The 21,113-nt window shown below is 44.6% G+C and overlaps 1 protein-coding gene across 1 annotated transcript in view; it reads left to right on the top strand.

The window, feature by feature from the left end:
• Window positions 1-21,113, top strand: part of PPIP5K2 (diphosphoinositol pentakisphosphate kinase 2) — a 243,396-nt gene that overhangs the window by 175,897 nt on the left and 46,386 nt on the right. The window contains exons 21-25 of the mRNA XM_063964081.1: window positions 10,594-10,701; window positions 11,212-11,328; window positions 13,015-13,191; window positions 16,458-16,631; window positions 20,332-20,398. Coding sequence (XP_063820151.1) covers window positions 10,594-10,701; window positions 11,212-11,328; window positions 13,015-13,191; window positions 16,458-16,631; window positions 20,332-20,398 — 643 coding nt within the window. The remainder of the gene's footprint in view (window positions 1-10,593; window positions 10,702-11,211; window positions 11,329-13,014; window positions 13,192-16,457; window positions 16,632-20,331; window positions 20,399-21,113) is intronic.

Here is a 21,113-nt window from a genome sequence, read left to right on the forward strand (position 1 = left end):
AAGGCTTCAGGTGTTTATTGCAGTGCTCCGCATTGTGTGGCTCCACTCATGGAAGGCGAATTCTGACGCCAATGTCTATTTGGACTGGAACTAGATAAGATTGTCACTAACTTGGCAACCTCTAAAACAGCTTGCCTACCACACAGACTTGGACTTCGTCATTTCATCCACAGGGCAAGGCCAAAGGTCAGACCTTTCCTAGATTGTCTTACACCATCAAGGCATCCAAGCCTAAAACCAAGCAGCATTGCAATTACGCATCTGCAACCTACTCCGCAATCAAAGGGTCTCGATCCATTCGGCTATGCAGACCCTGGGCTCCATGGTATCCACCTTCGACATGGTGGAATATACCCAATTTCACTCCAGGCCTCTACAGCGCCTGATACTTTCCAGATGGAATGGTATGCCCAATCAGATAAAATCTCAGACCATGATCTTGCCTCAGGAGGTTCGGACATCCCTCTCATGGTGGCTATGCACATTCAACCTGGACATGGGGTAGACTATTTTGGGTTCCACACTGGACGCTTCTCACCATGGACGCCAGCCTCCAGGGGTGGGTTACTGTCACGGGCAGTCACTCCTTTCAGGGCTGCTGGTTTCTGACAGAAAAGGATCTTCCGATCAACGTTCTGGAACTTAGGGCAATGTACCGGGCCCTTCAAATGGCTCAGGGCCTTCTACAGGGCTCTCCCGTAGAAATCCAGTCCGACAACACTATAGCTGTGGCTTATATAAATTGACAGGGAGGCAGTTGCAGCGAAGCAGGAAGTAACTTTGATTCTCTCCTGGGCAGAGCTCCATCTCCGCAATATTTCTTTCCAGGAGTCCTCAACTGGGAAGCAGACTTCCTCAGTCGACAGGATGTACACGCCAGAGAGTGGTCTCTACACCCAGAAGTCTTTCAGCTTCTGATGAACAAATGGGGTCTTCCAGATGTAAGCCTCATGGCCTCCAGACACAACCACAAGGTACATTGTGGACGTTCTAACAATCCCATTGCCCTTTCATCTGGCTTGTCTCTTTCCTCCAGTATCTCTGTTTCCCAGACTGTTGCGCAAATTCAAAGAAGAAGGTGGCACAATTATCCTGGTGGCTCTGGCATGGCCCAGACTACATTGGTTCATGGATCTCCAATCCCTCTTTGACCAGACCTCTTGTTGCAAGGTCCCTGTCTACACCCGGGCCTAGCTCGCTTGTCTTTGACGGCGTGGCTCTTGAGTCATCTAACCTAAGGGATAAAGGTTTTCCCAGTTTTGTGATTCAAACTATGCTTTATGTTCGGAAACCGGCATCAGCTTGCATATATTACCGTACATGTCATTCTTATTTTCAGGGGTGTGCTCATCGATACTATGATTCTCTGATGTTTCGGATTTCTATAGTACTGGCTTTCTGCATGCGGGCTTTGACATGGGCATCTGCCTTGCTTCTCTTACAGTTCAGGTCTCAGCTGTCATCTGGTTTCAGAAAAGACTTGCTCCCTTGCCAGATATACGTACTTCTTGCAGGGGGTACTCAGACTGCAACCTCTCTTTGTTAATTCAGTGGCTCCTTGGGATTTATCCTTGGTTCTTCGAGCCTTGCAACAGCTTTAATTTGAACCATTGGCTGCAGTTGACCTCAGATGGTTGACCGCAAAGACCCTTTTCCTCTTGGCCATTGCCTCTGACTTGGGGGCACTCTCCTGCAGTCTCCATTCTTGATTTTTCACCACGACATGGCTGTCTTTCGAACTAAGCAGGTATACCTACTTAAGGTAGTGTCAAAGTTCCATATCAACGAGGCAATTGTGGTACCGGCCTTCCATGAACCTGGCCTTTTCACCTGAGGAAGTTTCGTTGGACGCGGTCCGTGCTCTAAAGATCTGTGTGGACCGTACTAGTTCCATTAGGAAAACAGATTCCTTGTTTGTTCTCTATGGATTCCATAAGCGTAGCTGGCCAGCCAATAAACAAACCTTGGCTCCACATGACCATTTCACAGGCTTACATCAAGCTGATCTTCCAGTACCAAGTACAGTTTCACACTAGTCTCTCTGTGGGACCTTTGTGGGCAGCCCGTCGTATTGCGTCTGCTGAACAATTATGCAAGGCCGCTATGTGGTCCTCTGCCCACATTTCTTTTTCATCCACTAGGGGTCACTGGAGTACTCTTGGGATATGGACGGGCTTCCGTAGGAACAGCACTGAATATTTAAATTTAGTAACACTCCACCCCTCCATATCCCCGAGCACATCTCAGTGTTTTTTCTGTGCTGAACGTGGCAACACCTGAATAACTGAAGTCACGGTTTTTTGAAGAAACTTTTTATTTTTATTTTTTCTACTATTTGGACACATCCCTTTCCCCCTTCCAAAAGGCAGGGTCAGGGATAGTGCAGCTGCTGATAGCAGCACGGGCGTGTCGGGCCTCTCTGAAAGAGCTCCCTCACAGCCCACACATCCTCCTGCACAGGCTGGACGGCGCTTGTTTAAGAAGCCCCGTCGGAGCCTCCGCACGTCTGCAGGAGTAAGGTATGTGAAACGGGGCGGTCAGCTCCCGCTGCCGCCCCGACGTGGGGGTACATAGTGCTTGGTGACGCCGCTGATCTCCCCTCTCAGGCGCCGCACGTTCGGCCACAGACCTCCGTGCAGGCACCGCGGCTCTCCCCTCTCAGGCGCCCGCACGTTCGGCCACAGACCTCCGTGCAGGCACCGCGGCTCTCCCCGCTCAGGCGCCCGCACGTTCGGCCACAGACCTCCGTGCAGGCACCGCGGCTCTCCCCGCTCAGGCGCCCGCACGTTCGGCCACAGACCTCCGTGCAGGCACCGCGGCTCTCCCCGCTCAGGCGCCCGCACGTTCGGCCACAGACCTCCGTGCAGGCACCTCTGATCGACTCTCACAGGCCGCCGGCCGCCGCAGCGCTAGCTTGATTAGCTGACGCTATTTTACAGGAGCCCACCGCTGGGAAACACGAGGCACATAGCGCTCTACGATACCCGCTGGGGGCCCACACGCTGCGCTGCCGCTGTACTAAGAGCAGGCAGCCATTACAGGGGGGACAAATAATAATGAAGCAGAGAAATACTGCAGCAGCAGATAAGAGGCTGCAGGGATTGTTACAGTATAATCAGTGAATGTAACCAGCACTAGGATTATATGTATAAGTTAGCAGGGCAGCCATTTTTAACCATGCTTCCTGTGTCTTCCTGCTGTGATTCCAGAACGTTCCAGTACTACATCTCTACTCCACCGGAGGCGCAGGGGTGTTAGTGGGAATTTGGGATCACATTTCATAGTACTGGCCACGTGTACTGCACTGGGCCAGATATATATACAGAGACACCTTATTGCTATTTTACTGAGTCGTGCAGGTGTCTGTTTTTTGTGTATTGTATTGTCTGTCGCCATAATGAGTAAGGCACCAGCAAAAACTAAAAAGCATATTTGCAAAGTATGTGGCAGTGTGTTACCGGATGCATCTACCACATGTAAAGTATGTTTTGTGGATTCCGTTCAGAATACCATTTCTGCTCCAGTTTTACAACCAATTTCCTCACCGGACCCACCGTGGGGTATGTTAGTAAATGTACTGGAGAGATTTCAGACAGAAATGACCGCGGCTCGTCTGGAGCGAGAAACGTTAAGATCTGAGTCTAGGGTGAGCCCGCCAGATCTACCGGAGGCGTCTCAGCCTTGCGTAAGGTCCAAATCCATTTTGGGCAAACGGGATAATTTTCATATGTCTTATGATTTTCCAGTGTCTGCTATGTTGCATTCTGACGATTCCATGCCAGACCTCACGGAAAACGATGAGGGTGAGGAAGGCGAAGTGGAGTCAGATAACGAGGATGTTAACAGTTCCGGCATAGATGATCTCATCAGAGCGGTACGGCGGTCTCTAAGGTTTCCTGAAGCTGAGCAGCCTCTCACCAATGATCAGGTCGTATTTACTAAACGACGGAAGACGCCAGTAAGTTTTCCTGTGTCGGATTCTCTAAATCAGATGTTAGTAGAAACACGACAGAATCCAGATAAACGGTTTTCTATACCTCGCAGATTTAAGTCTAGTTATCCGTTTCCAGACTCGGTAACGTGTACATGGGAGAATCCACCAATAGTTGATTCTTCAGTGTCAAAGCTTAACCATACCAGTGCCAGCAGCTACTACGCTTAAAGATCCTTCAGATCGCAAGATAGAAACTATGCTAAAAACCATGTATGTAGCAGCAGGTGTGATGCTAAGACCTGGATTGGTTGGCATTTGGGTAACTAAGGCGCTCATAATATGGCTTACAGAACTCAAATCTGCTTTACAGGACGAAAACCTGATAGTTCTGGTAAATCAAATGATTGAGGCTGTAGAGTATCTCTGTACAGCGTCTACTGACGTCTGTCAGCTCACTTCTCGTATTTCATCTTCGCTAGTTACGGCACGAAGAGCACTCTACCTGCGTACTTATCAAGCGGAGGCAGAGGTCAAACGAAGTATAGAGGCGTTGCCTTACGATGGCAAGAAGTTGTTTGGTCCAGAATTGGACGCATGGATTAAGGAGGCTACGGGAGGTAAGTCTGTTTTCTTACCATTGCCTCCACCTGCGCCAAGAAGAAGGTACGCTGGACCTTCGTTCAAATCCTTTAGACCTCAGCCCTTTCGAGGACGTGGCAGAGGATCAGCCACGCCTGCTAGACGTGGTCGAGGACGTGGTTTCCATCAAACCAACACAACTCGCCAAGACGCTAAGGTTACCGACAAGCCAGTGGCATGACGGGTTACCAGCCCATCTCGGTTCTCCAATTGTGGGAGCACGCCTTCAGACGTTCCATGGGGCGTGGTTCCACACATCCGCGGAGGGCTGGATTCGCAATTTAGTGTTAAAAGGTTACAAAATAGAGTTCGACTGTCTGCCGCCTCTGCGGTTTTTCAAGACAGGATTGCCTCTGTCGGACGACAAGAGGAGAGTTTTGCAAATTGCCATTCAGTCCTTACTGGATTCGGCAGTGTTGATTCCGGTCCCTGTACACCAACAGGGTCAGGGTTATTATTCAAGCCTGTTTGTGGTCCCGAAGCCGGATGGCTCAGTCAGACCAATATTGAACTTAAAGGGCCTCAATCAGTACGTAACTTACTACAGATTCAAAATGGAGTCTCTACGTTCGGTGATTGCGGGGTTAGAGACCAAGGAGTTTATGATTGCCTTAGACCTCAAGGATGCGTACTTACACATTCCAATTTGGCAGCCTCATCAGAAATTCTTACGGTTTGCAATACGCCAGAACCATTACCAGTTTCAGGCTCTGCCGTTTGGCCTGTCATCAGCGCCTCGGGTATTCACCAAAGTAATGTCTGTGATGATAGCTCACCTCAGATCCCTGGGAGTGACAATAGTTCCGTATTTAGACGATCTGCTCATCAAAGCTCCGTCTCAACAGATACTTACCCAACATGCGCTGCTAACATACAATGTACTGGTTCACCACGGTTGGATTGTAAATTTCAAGAAATCACATCTAATTCCGTCTCAACGCCTTCAGTTCCTAGGTATGATTCTCGATACGGTCAATCAAAGGATTTACCTACCACAACAGAAAGTACAAATGCTACGCCATCTAGTACAATTAGTGCTCAAGCCACGCACAGTGTCGGTACACTTGTGCATTCGCCTGTTAGGCACAATGGTGGCAGCGTTCGAGGCGCTTCAGTTCGGAAGATTTCACTCTCGTCCATTTCAGCTGAACGTGCTTGCCCAGTGGTCGGGCTCGCATCTGCAGATTCACCACAGGGTGAGGTTGTCACCAATAGCAAGAGTATCTCTGCTATGGTGGCTCAAGGAACACAATTTAACCGCAGGAAGACGGTTCGGAGTTTGCAATTGGATAATTCTAACTACGGACGCCAGTCTCAGAGGTTGGGGAGCGGTAATTCAAAATTGTCAGCTCCAGGGTCTCTGGGCGGATCACGAGAAATTGCTGTCTATAAATGTTCTAGAACTCCGCGCAATTTTCAATGCGCTACGACAAGCAGTGCACATGATTCGCTCTCAGCCTGTCCAAGTGCAGTCGGACAATGCGACAGCGGTCGCATACATCAACAAACAAGGAGGAACGAGAAGCCGCATGGCAATGCGGGAAGTAGCTCGAATCCTCAATTGGGCGGAATGCCACCAGGTGATATTGTCGGCCGTGTTCATTCCGGGAGTGGACAACTGGGAAGCGGATTATCTCAGTCGTCGGGATTTTCACCCAGGCGAATGGTCATTAAATCCAGAAGTGTTTCACATGTTGGTTCAGCGATGGGGTTATCCTCAGGTGGACCTGATGGCATCTCGACACAATCATCAAACGCCCCAGTATGTGTCCAGAACGAGAGATCCAAAGGCAGTCGCGGTGGATGCTCTCACTGTCGCGTGGCCGTACAGTCTTGTGTATCTGTTTCCACCGTTTCCGCTGCTCCCTCTGGTGCTAAAACGGATCAAAAGAGAGTCGCTCACAGTCATACTAGTGGCGCCTCATTGGCCTCGGAGAGCTTGGTTCTCGGATCTTCGAGGATTACTCGCAGACGATCCGTGGCCGCTCCCAATACGTCCAGACCTGTTACAACAGGGTCCGTTTCTTTACCCCGATTTAGCGCGGCTGCGTTTGACGGGGTGGCTGTTGAGACCGCCCTCTTAAGAAGAGAGGGCATTCCAGATTCAGTTATACCAACCATGTTACGAGCTAGGAAGCCGGTTACGGCAGCTCATTATTACAGAATATGGCGTGCATATATAGGTTGGTGTGAAGCTCGGCAATTTCCGACATCAGCTTTCAAAGTATGCCGCCTGTTGTTGTTTCTACAAACAGGGTTAGATGGAGGATTGCGTTTATCTACACTAAAGGTGCAGGTATCTGCTTTGTCAATTTACTTTCAAAGACGATTGGCTCTATTGCCGTCTATACGCACTTTTCTCCAAGGTGTACTCAGGGTACAGCCTCCATTCATTCCACCTACAGCGCCATGGGACTTGAATCTGGTTTTGGAGTTCTTACAGTCTTCATATTTTGAACCCTTACAACAAGTGGATATAAAGTTTCTCACTTGGAAAACAATTTTTCTCTTAGCCTTAGCTTCGGCAAGGCGTGTTTCGGATTTGGGTGCCTTGTCATGCAAGCCACCGTATTTGGTGTTTCATGATGACAGAGCGGAACTTCGGACGAATCCCGCCTTCTTACCAAAGGTAGTATCATCTTTTCACATCAATCAACCAATAGTAGTTCCTGTGTTGACAGCACATTCTGGAACTCTGGATGTGGTTCGCGCATTACGCGTTTATGTATCCCGAACGTCTTCAGTTCGTAAGACGGATACGTTATTTGTTCTTTATGATGCTGCCAAGATTGGTTGGCCAGCATCTAAACAAACTTTATCCAGATGGATAAAACTGACCATACGTCAGGCTTACCTTCATGCTAGGTTACAACCGCCTACGTCAGTAACCGCTCATTCCACACGTTCTGTGGGAACTTCATGGGCAGCTGGTCGTGGGGCTTCTGCGACGCAGCTTTGCCGGGCGGCTACATGGTCTTCAGTGCACACGTTTGTGCGCTTTTACAAGTTTGATACTTTTGCGGCATCAGCATCTAGCTTTGGCCGCCTAGTGTTACAAGTGCCAAACGGCTCTCCCGCCCACGGGGGAAGCTTTGGTACGTCCCAAGAGTACTCCAGTGACCCCTAGTGGATGAAAAAGAAAATAGGATTTTGGTACTTACCAGGGAAATCCTTTTCTTTGAATCCATAGGGGGCACTGGACGCCCACCCAGAGCAGTTTTACCTACTTGTGGTTAGTTCTGAGGATCTTATGGTAACACACTTTCACCGACTGGTTCAAGTTACAAGTGCTGGTTAGGGTGTCAACTGTTTAGTTGTCAGTAACGTTATGTGTTAACAACGTTAGTGTCAGTTATGTTATATGTAATACTCCATTATCAACCTCTCTTAATTCCTGTTCGGCTCAGTAAAAAACACTGAGATGTGCTCGGGGATATGGAGGGGTGGAGTGTTACTAAATTTAAATATTCAGTGCTGTTCCTACGGAAGCCCGTCCATATCCCAAGAGTACTCCAGTGCCCCCTATGGATTCAAAGAAAAGGATTTCCCTGGTAAGTACCAAAATCCTATTTTTTCTTAGGTTCTATGCCTTTGATAAGTTTGCCTCTCGGGATGCAACATTTGGACGCAGTGTCCTCCTTTCAGTTTAGGAGTGTTCCCTCCCTATTACAACTGCTTTGGAACATCACCATGGTTTACCCTGTGGATCCCATGGATCTCGAAGAAAAATAGTTAGCGAGGGTTAGCTTTGTTTAACTTTTCGAGGTCCACAGGGCACGTGATCCATGAGTGAACCTGCAAAATCAAAAGCCCATTCTCCACCATGGGTATGAGTGCTGTTTCCAAGGTATAACAAAGCTGGTGTAGATGCATTTTGAATGATTTCACATCCTTCACAATCTTTATTTATTCAATCTGATATCATTTTTAAGCATCCAGTACCTTCTAGCCAAGGCCTTCATTTTTACTGTGCCATGTTGGCCTCTGCAATTTTTCCCGTATTCTTAGGAAACTTGGTAGGCACTATTACCGTAGAACCACACATTAACATTCCTTGACAAGCCCCGACAGTTGATTTCTTCTTACTGAGAATCCCGGATACCATGAGTTGCCATGTTTCTGCCAGCTTTTCTCTGTAATGTCATAGACTTTAAATAGTACTGTATCCTTTCTGGTTTCATTGTTGATGACGATGATCATTTTTGGAAAGTGATCTCCTAGTATTAAGTGATGCTTATCGTCTTACATAAACTCACTGATCAGCTTGTTGTAAAGGGGAACCTGAAAATCTGTGCCTGATTCAGAGATAATGCAGTGGAACAAATTATTTTCTACTGCACAGAAATTCCAGTTCCTTAGACACTGCTGTTATATGTGGAGTCGCTTGCAATAGAGCATGGAGTCGCTTGCAGTGGCTTCGGGCACACAACCATGGGCATTCCTGGGTGGTGACTGGGAGGTGGCCTGAAATGTTTGCAAAAGTAAGAACATGAGTGTCACAGGCATGTCAGTGAATGTGGCCACGTTTCCAAACGCTGAACCACAGCCATAGAGGCCATGTACAGATGGTGGCGTGTTCAGAATCACTAACTGTTGCACTGACCATGGACACTAAAAATAGCGCTTGTGCTCACCTTCAATTTATTATTTAAAACGTCTACACCTACACAAATGTTTACTGCTTTATCTTCCTTTTATACCGGAGCTGTGGACTTGGTCTATTCATTCTATTTCTGCGGGAACAGAATTTATAACTTTGTCCCTGTCCCTTTTCCACATATGGCTTGTGCATTTGTTAACAACTGATTTCATTTCCTAATGGTGCAGTCATTATTTGATACTGCAGATGTTGACACAATCAGGGTTTTAAAAGACTGCCAATAAATTAGATTTTTTCCTAGCCAATCAGTCAAGCAATACCAATCTGGCTTGTTATAGAATGAATATAAATATATATATATATATATATATATATATATATATATATATAGTATTCTCATATAGTACGGATAAACTTTTTTGAGTACATTCATTGTACATACCACACAGTAGTCTGTCTCTTATTGCAGGTTGACAGTACTTGCTAAACGTTTGGGGTTCATTAGAACATGCCGAGTTTCCAGAAATGTGGTGTTGGCGTGTTTTACTGGTTCTCATAAACTGTGCATCTGTGTGCCTTCTCCCCATTACACGCTGCAAGCCTGGTGATTTCTTTGTTCAGTGATGAATGTGATTTTACTTCCAACTCCATGAGCCGTTTACGTCTGAAAACATACATGTCCAATAATGATAGTGCGGGTCTTCATACAAACACATTACCCAGAATGTCACTGGGCAGAACTACTACAGATTTTTTTAGTAACTTTTTATTTGGCCAATTTAAAGCCATGAACATTTTTATATGCATGATTAATAAATATAGATAAATAAATATACACGGTCGAGTCACATTATTATGACCACCAGCTAATAAAGTAACCACTTTGGAGCCCCATACGCAGCAGGGTTTGCTGAGCTTTCATTTTAGACTGGTAGCCCCCATGTTCATTTTGATGGTGAGCTGCTCCACTGTATCGTGTCAGTCGGTCCTCACGCACCTTCATAGCCGATGTTCACCTCTCACATCAGTGGCACGTGGTCCTCCGCAGTTTCCATGTCTGTTATTTGCAGTGGTGCTAGATGTCCAGTCACGATACACCTTCACCACAGCAGAAGGCGGACATATTCACAAACTGCACTGTTTTCAGAAATACCGTCACCCATGGCACGAAAGCCGATAATCATCCCTGTTTGCAACTGCGAGAATCGCCCCTTTTACCCATGACTGCAACGAGTGCTATGTGTACAGACAGCCTATCGCACACCTTATATACCCACCAAGGCAGCACATGACCTGTGACGTACTTCATGGCCTGCGCACTGCCGACGTCAAATGTAGAAGGGGGGGTCATAATAATGTGTCTTCATCATATATGTGCCCTTTGCGGTTCTAAGGACTTTACATATTGTTTCTTTTCTAGGAAACAAAGGATGAGCAGTGGAAGCGGGCAATGGACTACTTGAACTTTGTAAATGAACTGAATTATATGACTCAGATCGTGATTATGCTCTATGAGGACCCAAACAAGGTGACTTGCTATTAAATGTTTACTTTGGATTTAAACCTTTAAGTACAGTATTAGTGTATAAGCTAAATGGGCCCAAATGGATCGCTCTTGGAAATAAATCACCTATCCTATCTGTAACAGTTTGGTACATATTTTGAGGATGGCTACTATTTGTGTACTGCAGTTTCTGCCGCAATTAGTAGGCTGATCGTGTCCAGTCCTGTGTCTACAGCTGCCCCCACCCGCATATTAGGAACACAGACATCACTGAACTTAGTTGGGCCCTGCCATAGGACTGCTTACATGTGGACAATCGAAGCTTGCAGTAGCAGTAAATCTGCTAGTATTAATATATCAAATGTTTCCAGAACAATGAAGGTTATACTGTATGTACATATAGGCCCATTTTGTGTCTACTGTGCGGATACACCCCAGCATGTAGGCCCATTTTGTGTCTACTGTGCAGATACACCCCAGCATGTAACATGGATTGTAGTACAAACATTGTCATTGCGTTTTAATAATCTGTAGGATCTGTCATCAGAGGAACGGTTCCATGTTGAACTACATTTCAGCCCAGGGGCTAAAGGTTGTGAAGAGGATAAAAATTTGCCTTCAGGATTTGGGTACAGGCCTGCATCACGGGAGGTTTGTTTTCTTTATTCTAGAATCGCCAAGATAATTCTACCTTTTATTCAATACAGGTGTTTTGCATACAGATCATGAAATTTCTTTCACATATCTTTTGACCAATATATGTTTTATCTTGCAAATCTGTCAAGTCTATGTGTCTGATACGTTGCAAGTTGCAACTACAGATAAATACTACTGGAGCAATTTTTTATTGCTCCAGTGTAGGGAGCATCTGTTCACGCGAACCTTAACACTGTTGGTACTGTGTTAGTGATTAGCACCAATATTTTACACTAGCGGGTTTAAGTCATCAATGTTACCTGTACATGCATGAACGGAGTTCACACATCCACGCTACCGAAAGTAATGCAGGGATGGAAGGATCCCTCTTCGCAACTCAGACCTCTCATAATAGGGAGTGAGAACAACACCATCTTTTGTAGGCTACCGTGGTCAAACTCTGAAATTTTAAATTTTTCAGAGTTTGATGAATGGTGGTCCACACTGGGGGTCCAATGTACGCAGGAGAATAATATATTACATAAAGGAATAATTACTGTGCCTCTAACAATGATTATAATTAATATTAGGTGAAGCGAGGTAATGCTGTATAGTTAGTCACTTACTGGGTGGACACTAAACAGGTAAAGGATGCCTGCTTCTCTATCCATTCAGTTAGTTGAGGAGAAAGACTTGCTAAAATTCCGAAAAGTAGGTACACTGTGGGTAAAAACCCTAAGTGGAATTATAGATTAGCCCCTTCCCCAAGCCCCCCTGACCTCCGAACCCCCGACCCCGATTGTCAAACTATACATTCTATAAGGGAAGCCACCAAGTTTTATGGGTCTAGGCACCATGACATCTGGCCATGGACAGTTGAGATAGAGGAGAACTGAATAATGTGAGCAACTTGGGGTCCTCTGCTCCAACTGTAACTATTGTAGGTTTTATGTGGCTTCTGTATGAGCTAACGTGGTTCTTGCTTTGTATAACTCTAACCAACGCTTTCTGAGGGAGATTAGGCTGTGTTTCCTTGTGGTATGACAATAATAATGTACAGTACTAGAACTGCAACTTGAGAATCCATTCATGCAATCACCAAGACTTAAGGCCCGTACACACTGGCCGACATATCGGCCGTTCTCTTGAACGGCCGATATATCGCGGGTCTGTCGGCCAGTGTGTGCGGCCGATACGTCTGTGAACTCCGTCGTTCACAGACGTATCACGTCGGCCCCGCAGCACAGCCGACGGCCAATATATCTACCGATATAGTGGCGCGTTGCTGTGTGTGTACGGGCGGTCGGCCGACCGCCCGTACACATGCTGCGGCGGCCAGCGGTGATTGACAGCTGAACTGGGTGTACACGCCCGCCCAGTTCATGACGTCAGTCCCCGACGGATTGGGCAGTGTGTATGTATACGTCTATAGATATATCTGCCGATCAATTGATCAGCAGATATATCTTTCAGTGTGTACTCACTAGATTCCGGTTACTTTTGTATCTCCAATCTGGTCCTGTGGACTCTTTCAACTCCTGTGTTAGTATTTGTGTTATCCGCTTTGATTTTCTCTGGCTGTAATGGTCGGTTCAGTATTATGTGAGGTGAGAAAAGACACAGTGGTAAGTACACTTCACTTTTTTTGTTTTTTGTTTTTTTCTTTTGTTGTTTCCCCCCCCCCCCCTTTTCTTACTCTAGAGTGAAAGTTCAAAGAAGAATGTTCATGGCAATGACAGTGATGAAGACTTCGGTGTGTATAGAATGAGAGATGAACCTGACAGAGCCATGGTGATGTTTAAACCTATGGTGTCTGATCCTATTCATATTCACAGAAAGTCTCCTTTACCCCGTTCCAGAAAGATAGGCTCTGTAGAGGTAAGTGCCGTTCTCCACTAAACAGTCCAATCACTATCCTCGTATCTGGACTTTATTCTCATTGCTGATAAACTTTTCTTAAACATAAATTCAGTTACTGCTGCCTTCTTATGTGGCTTATTTACAATTTACAGAACAATTATTTCATTGCCTTAGTGCTTGTTAGAAGCTTATAAATGCAAATGTAACCAACGCTCTACTTATATAGATATTATGAGGGTGGCAGCAATACGTGATTGAGGCTAAACCCAAAGCCTCCAGAAGGTTAATAAATGACGTTTATCAAGGTTTCACAACTGCGCCTGTGTGGAAGTTGTGGATGTTACGTTGAAAGAACGGAAGGAGAAGGAAAACAATATGAATAATAATATTTAATCTACTAACATAAGTATTGTAAAGCCATAATTTGCATAATGCAAATCAGTGGAGCCAAAAGAAAAAATAGTGATAAGTAAGTATCATAAAAATAAAAAATAATAAAAAATCCGTATGCTATAGGTAAATGTAAATGAGAAATGAAAGTTATGAGTCCCAAAAATGTGGTGTGAATAGAGTGTGGCGTCCCACCTCTTATACACCTTGATGTAGTTCTGTATTGAATAAAGTAACACAGTGGAAATGGAAGTTCTGAAATGACAGTGGAATTACGGATTGGAGAGTCCGTCACAGATATGGTAAAGTTCTCCTCTTCTCAGAGGCAGGTTCTGGTCCGGGTATGGTGACGTTATTAAGGGGTACCCCAAATGGATAGCGGCGGGATAAGGTGACCAGGGGATAAGGTAACTAAAGCTCCGGACTCCCCGCTTGTCACCTCTGCCACGAACGGCGGGAGGCGTCCGTATCCACAGACGTCCACCGTCTATCGAGTCCGAGGGATGTGGTCACGTCTCTGGGGGGAAGGTATCACTGGCTTCGGGACCCACAAGGGGACTGTCCACCGTGAACCCTCCCTCCTACGGAGTCTGTTACCTTATCTTCTGTGCTTGATCCCGGCAAACGCTTCCACGGCTGTTATCGGTCTTCTCTGCGCCTGATGATCGGTGCTCTGCTCACTGGTCTTTCCCCTCTCGGCCGCACGGCTCAATCTTCCTCAGCAATGCCTTCTGTGTCCTTGGTGTGTTCCGTCTAGATGTATTTCAGGATACCACTGTGTTCTGTATTGATATTGAAAAAACTGAAAGTGCAGTGCTTTTTTTCTCCAACGCGTATCGACCCGTTTGGGTCTTCCTCAGGGAGTCCCTGAGGAAGACCCAAACGGGTCGATACGCGTTGGAGAAAAAAAGCACTGCACTTTCAGTTTTTTCAATATCAATACAGAACACAGTGGTATCCTGAAATACATCTAGACGGAACACACTAAGGACACAGGAGGCATTGCGGAGGAAGATTGAGCCGCGCGGCCGAGAGGGGAAAGACCAGTGAGCAGAGCACTGATCATCAGGCGCAGAGAAGACCGATAACAGCCGTGGAAGCGTTTGCCGGGATCAAGCACAGAAGATAAGGTAACAGACTCCGTAGGAGGGAGGGTTCACGGCGGACAGTCCCCTTGTGGGTCCCGAAGCCAGTGATACCTTCCTCCCAGAGACGTGACCGCATCCCTCGGACTCGATAGACGGTGGACATCTGTGGATACGGACGCCGTTCGTGGCAGAGGTGACAAGCGGGGAGTCCGGAGCTTTAGTTACCTTATCCCCTGGTCACCTTATCCCGCCGCTATCCATTTGGGGTACCCCTTAATAACGTCACCATACCCGGACCAGAACCTGCCTCTGAGAAGAGGAGAACTTTACCATATCTGTGACGGACTCTCCAATCCGTAATTCCACTGTCATTTCAGAACTTCCATTTCCACTGTGTTACTTTATTCAATACAGAACTACATCAAGGTGTATAAGAGGTGGGACGCCACACTCTTTTCACACCACATTTTTGGGACTCATAATTTTCATTTCTCATTTACATTTACCTATAGCATACGGATTTTTTATTTTTATGATACTTACTTATTACTATTTTTTCTTTTGGCTCCACTTATTTGCATTATGCAAATTATGGCTTTACAATACTTATGTTAGTAGATTCAATATTATTATTCATATTGTTTTCCTTCTCCTTCCGTTCTTTCAACGTAACATCCACAACATTTCCACACAGGCGCAGTTGTGAAACCTTGATAAACGTCACTTGTTAGAAGCTTGTTGCATCAATCACATCCTCTTAGAAGCTGCACTTTTGTCTTTAAATGATTCAAAGACAATCCCAAGCAATTTATTATTATTATTATTATTATTATTACGACCAGTTATTTATATAGCGCACACATATTCCGCAGCACTTTACAGAGAATATTTTGCCCAGTCACATCAGTCCCTGCCCCAGTGGAGCTTACAATCTATATTCCCTATCACATGTACACACAGACACACTCACGCTAGGGTTAATTTTTGTTGGGAGCCAATTAACCTACCAGTATATATTTGGAATGTGGGAGGATACCGGAGTACCCGGAGGAAACCCACGCAAGTACGGGGAGAATATACAAACTCCACACAGTTAGTGCCATGGTGGGAATCACCCATGACCTCAGTGCTGTTAGGCGGTAGTGCGAACCATTACACCATCCGTACTGCCAAGTGTTAGCTGTAAAGAAAACCGCTATCTGCATTAATTACATTGTAGTTTGTTGTCCTTTAACTTCCCTTGATTTGTTTCTGGGAACTTGTCAGGACATTTACATTGCAAAACATTTTCACGTTTGTAACTTACAGTAGATACAGAATGTATGTGTTGTAGCTAGAAGTAGTTGATAAAGAAGCGATGGGCACTTTTATTGTCCTTTTTTACATGTTTCTTGTCTTTATTTCCGCCAATGAAGTGAAACTGTTTTTGTATATTGATTCATCATCTAATCCCTGTGACTTCTAACTTTACATGTGCCGGGAGCTGTGACGTTGATTTCATGCCATGACGTTTCTAAGGGGTCACACATGGATTTTATCATTGTCCCCTCCTCCTTGCACATGTCTGAGATGTTTTGTGGTTAGATTAGTATCAATAATCATTGTATAATGAGCGCTGTCTGTAACATTAATAGCTTTTCGCTACCAACATATCACACGTTAGAGTATTTATTTAGTTCTTCCAAATTATTATTATTTTTTTGTGTGGACGACAAACAAGAATTTATTTTTGATTTTTCTTAGTCATTTGGCTTTTATATCTAACTTTGCATGCTTTGCTGTTTTTGCCCCCTTTCTCACTTCTAGGAAGAGAGCCCCCTGAGTGTGTCTAGCCCAGAGTGTATCGGTACCTGGATGCATTACACCAGTGCTGTGGGTTCTGGGCGTCGAAGACGCAGATCAGGGGATCAAATCACTTCTTCCCCAGTGTCCCCTAAATCATTGGCTTTCACATCCAGTATTTTTGGCTCATGGCAACAGGTTTTTAAACTTTACTTCACTAAACATATTTTTTGTTAAGCACAAAGACCAACCAGAAAAGGTTTTAAAGGACATCTAATCCTATTTATCAATTGCACGCATTTGACATCAACAGTGGCAGTATTTTTGCATTACCGTCAGTGTTGTCACATTTATACCTGTGGCATCTGGGAGTGCTTAGCTGTCTGACTTAACAATATATTTTTAGTTTTTTATAGTGTGAGTTTGTTTCTTGAACAGGAACTAAAATAAAAAATTTTAAGAAAATAAATATGTTGGCTTAGCTGTCCTTTAAGACCATAATATAGCATCAAATAATTTTGCAATTGTTACGTAAGACATCCTTTTAATGGTAAAAGTGATGTTATTAAACCACTGAGGGTCAAAAAATTAATTTCTGTTTTTATTTGTCGACAGTGAAAATGTGTTAATTTGCTTGATGTTAACTGTGCAGGAGTTAAAAATCCAATACTAATCACTCCTCATTTCTAACATGTATGAAACCGATAACGGCACTTCTTCCATAAATCTTCAGTACAGGTCACACTGAATCTCACTATGACCATGCCAGATTTCTTATACCAAAGACAGGGCAGGAAAATGATGGCATCTCACTCAGCAGGGGGTCACCACTCCACTTTCATAAACCATTAATTGCTAAACATTAGACTCCTTGCATACTGCTATTTATGTTCTACATAGACTGAAAGCAAAGATATGGTGTACATATACTGTAATATGACATCCTAGGATGTCAGATTTGCTGTTCTATGCTATGCAAATAATTAGGTGTGTGTGTCTTTATGAAAAGAGAGAGAGAGAGAAGGCACCACTAGATACAGTAATAAATAATATTCATACATTCTCCATGTAGACAGCAGCACTCTATGGGCTAAATAATAATGCTATTTAAACCTGAAATGGTTATATAGATATATGTATACGTGTGTACATTTATATAGACACAAATACTGTATAATGAACTTGTACCAGAAATCAAATAAATAATATAGAAAGTTTATGGTCTTATGCACATCTCATCAAGTGTATAGTAAGCATGCATTTGGTCATTTTCTCAGCTGCCCTCTTGGAAGTAATTTACAAAATCTTTCTGAAGGGCACGGTTACGCCTCTCGTGTCGTTCTAAGAGCCTGTTTATTTGATTTCTGTTTCGAGTTTATAATATATGTGTGCATATTGTTGACCTATTTATTAAAAAAAATGACTGCATCTGGAAGGTGCTTTCTCTTCCATTTTTTTTTTTATTTTTTTATTATGCACTAGAGGTAAAACTGATTTTTCATAGATCAGCTACCTACCGTCACTGAGGGAAGGTATACAGATAAGTATCACTGGATACCGCTTGATCAGACTTTCTATCACTGGACAGTTAAGCTGGGTCCATATATTATCCATGTGATTGAACGGACCATATATCGGTAGCAGATTGGTGGGTGTGTACACCTGATATGTCTGTGAAAAACGTGGCTCACCGACATATCACATTGGCCCTGCAGCACTGCCGATATATCTTCCAGACTGTGCTGTGTGTACAGGCGGTCGGCACTGACTGCAGGGACCACTTACATGGCGGCAGGGTAGGCAAAATCAAATGCCCATCCAGGTAGTGATGCCTGGACTGACATATTGATAGGCCAATCGGTAAGTGTATATGCCAGACCAGGCCATCCTGTGGCCCTGCAGCTGTTGTGAAACTACAAATACCAGCATCCCCCGACACAGTTTTGGCTGTTAGAGAATGCTAAAACTGTGGCAGGGCATGCTGGGATGTGTAGCTTCACAGCAGCTGAAGAGCCACAGATTGGCCAGGCTTGGCCTATGCTTAGCAGAATCGGCTGGCGCAACAGCCAGTTGGCAGATATATCTTCTAGGCGTGCGTCCGGCCTTAGCGTAATAAGAGGTTCTAGGGCCAGAACATTACCTAATCACTACCACTGTGTGTGTGTGGTGTGTATATTTTTTATAATTGAACAGGGTTTGTTGAATTGGAAGATTATCAAAATGTATTCTAAATGTGCAATAAATAGAATTGCAGTATCTGAGGTTGATGTGGAAAATGCACCCTATATATGTAAGTAGGGATACTTAAGCCATTCTTGCTTGATTTTATTTAAAAGAAAGATTTCAGTACAGTGGTTCTCAAACTTTTTAAAGTCACGGCGCTCTAGAGTATCAGAATTATTTTCACGGCACCCTTAGGCCAAAAGTTACTTATTGAGAAATTTAGAAAGAAATATTAAATTAAATAAATTGTGTTAATATGTCATCCTTAGGTTTAATTGTGCAGTGAGGGACAAGATTTGCTTCTGTTTGTCCATATATTTTATGACTGACAGCCACCAGCACTGATTTTGCCTATTACATTTACCATAAATAATCTTAATTGGTCCTGGATCACCAACCCAGGGCACCCCTGCAAGTGTCCTGAGGCACCTCAAGGTGCCACGGCACATAGTTTGAGAACCACCGTTGTAGATTAAAAATGGTCTTTAGCTACAGTATATGCTTGTAGATTATTCACTTCCTGAAGATTTGTACTTTCATGTCTAGTTGTGTTTATGAATGATAGCTGTGGCTGCCATGCTACTTTTTTGCTGGGCTGACATGAAATGCCACACCAGTAGACCAGTGCCAAGGAACATTGCACATTTTAACCAACCCCAGGCCTACACACAGTGGAGACAGCTGTTTTCAGTGGGGGCATCAGGAGACACAATAGGGTGAGACTCGTGGGAAGTGATGGGGTGTAGCGCTATGAATTACATCATCGTGGCCCCTCCTCGGCTGTACAGTGTTGTGATTCACCACATTATACAGGAGGGGAGCGAGGGCACAATGACGCTGTTCACTGTGCGTCATCTCTACCCCACTTTTCTGGGGAAGGGGTAGATCCAGAGGTGGCTGTATTCTGTCAGGAGTCTGGGAGAGCTTTTCAATATTCTGGAGTCTTCCAAATGTTTTTGGAGAGTAGGCAGGAAAAAAGGATAACAAGATATCAGCATACATAATGGCCTCCCCCGCTCTGTGTAGGTAGCAGGTGGATGAGTACTTTATTTGCTATAGTAAAAGTTCAGTAGTAATTCACTGAAATAAAATGGCACCACTGGGGAATTCTTCATGTACCTCACCTAAGGTTTGCACCTGTGACAGATGATGGAAGAGGTCCTGTTATGCATTTTCACTTCTTAAGAGTTGTTCTGTTGCTTTGAACCCATGTGAAGCTGTGTCAGGATCAGGGCATTTGTTGTAGCCTGGCTGCTGTATGTGCCTTCAGGTTCCTATTAAGGCTCATGCATGGTGTCTTGGCTTTTCCCAGCTGCCTGGTTTCCTTGGCTGCTTTTATATTTCCTTCCAAACAGGACGTGATGTAAGCTGTGCCTTTTTTTGTGGAAAATGACAGCTCTTCAGTTATTTGTATTTTATATCTGTGTAATTTCTGTGCCCGTTACTCTTTTCCAGTGCTTGCTTTGCATCACCCCATTCCCCATTACCACAGGCCTCATCTGTGAAGTGGACTCCTTTCAGGAGGGGAAACTTGCATGACTGTTCTCTCCCCACTAACATGCATCATAATCTATCTGTATTAATATTACATGTCTGGGACAGGTGGCCCTATATCAGAGATCACAAAGCTATATGTTGTGTCTTGTGTGTCTCACCAAGTCCTCTTTCCTTCCAGGTGCTATCAGATAGTAATAGCCATCTGAGGGCTGCACGGCTCCTGGAACAGAAGCACAGTGGTTTAGGTAAGTATACTTTGTTCAGACTGTTAATTCTATGTATTACCTTAGGGCTGGGGCAATGCTAACAAGCTGACAAGATGCTGGCAGCTTTTTTTTAACCTACTGTATTACCTTATTAAAAAATGCATCCAAGCATGGCAGCAATGGGCAACCTTTAATATTTACTGGTTAATCTGCTGTGATGGTGACACTGTATAATGTAGCTGCTGACTGATATAAAGCTCACTCCACTAGTAGCGTTTTCTTCAAACTCACAAAATGCAAAGGCCGATATGTTGACAAAATTGGAAATATCAGTGTGTGTCGTAGAAGAATAATTAAAGCCACGTGATTCTATTTTGAACACTTTTTGTAACTGAAACATTTCCAGTATTCCTGATATTTGCCCTGGAAATGCCAGTTTTTCCCTCCATTCTGATTTTAGCGATAGAATAGAAAAGAGAACCATTACTCACTTAGGGGTAACTGATCTCTTTGTCAAGACAGGAGGACAGTACGGAGGTACTTTAGAGGCACATGCTGGAGTAGGGATAGGGGAAAGTAGGTCTGTTTGTTTTCCTCCTCCTCCTCCTCCTCCTTCCGGTGTGTATTATCCCACCATATATAACATATGGGTTATGTATGGTAGCCAGACTTCTCCATTCTAAATCTATGCTTATTATTAACGTGCTCACATAGGATGGCATGCTAGCATGGAGATAGACAGGCCATGTGCACA

Source organism: Pseudophryne corroboree, chromosome 1 (genome assembly GCF_028390025.1).
Source record: "Pseudophryne corroboree isolate aPseCor3 chromosome 1, aPseCor3.hap2, whole genome shotgun sequence".
NCBI classification, from domain to species: Eukaryota; Metazoa; Chordata; class Amphibia; order Anura; family Myobatrachidae; genus Pseudophryne; species Pseudophryne corroboree.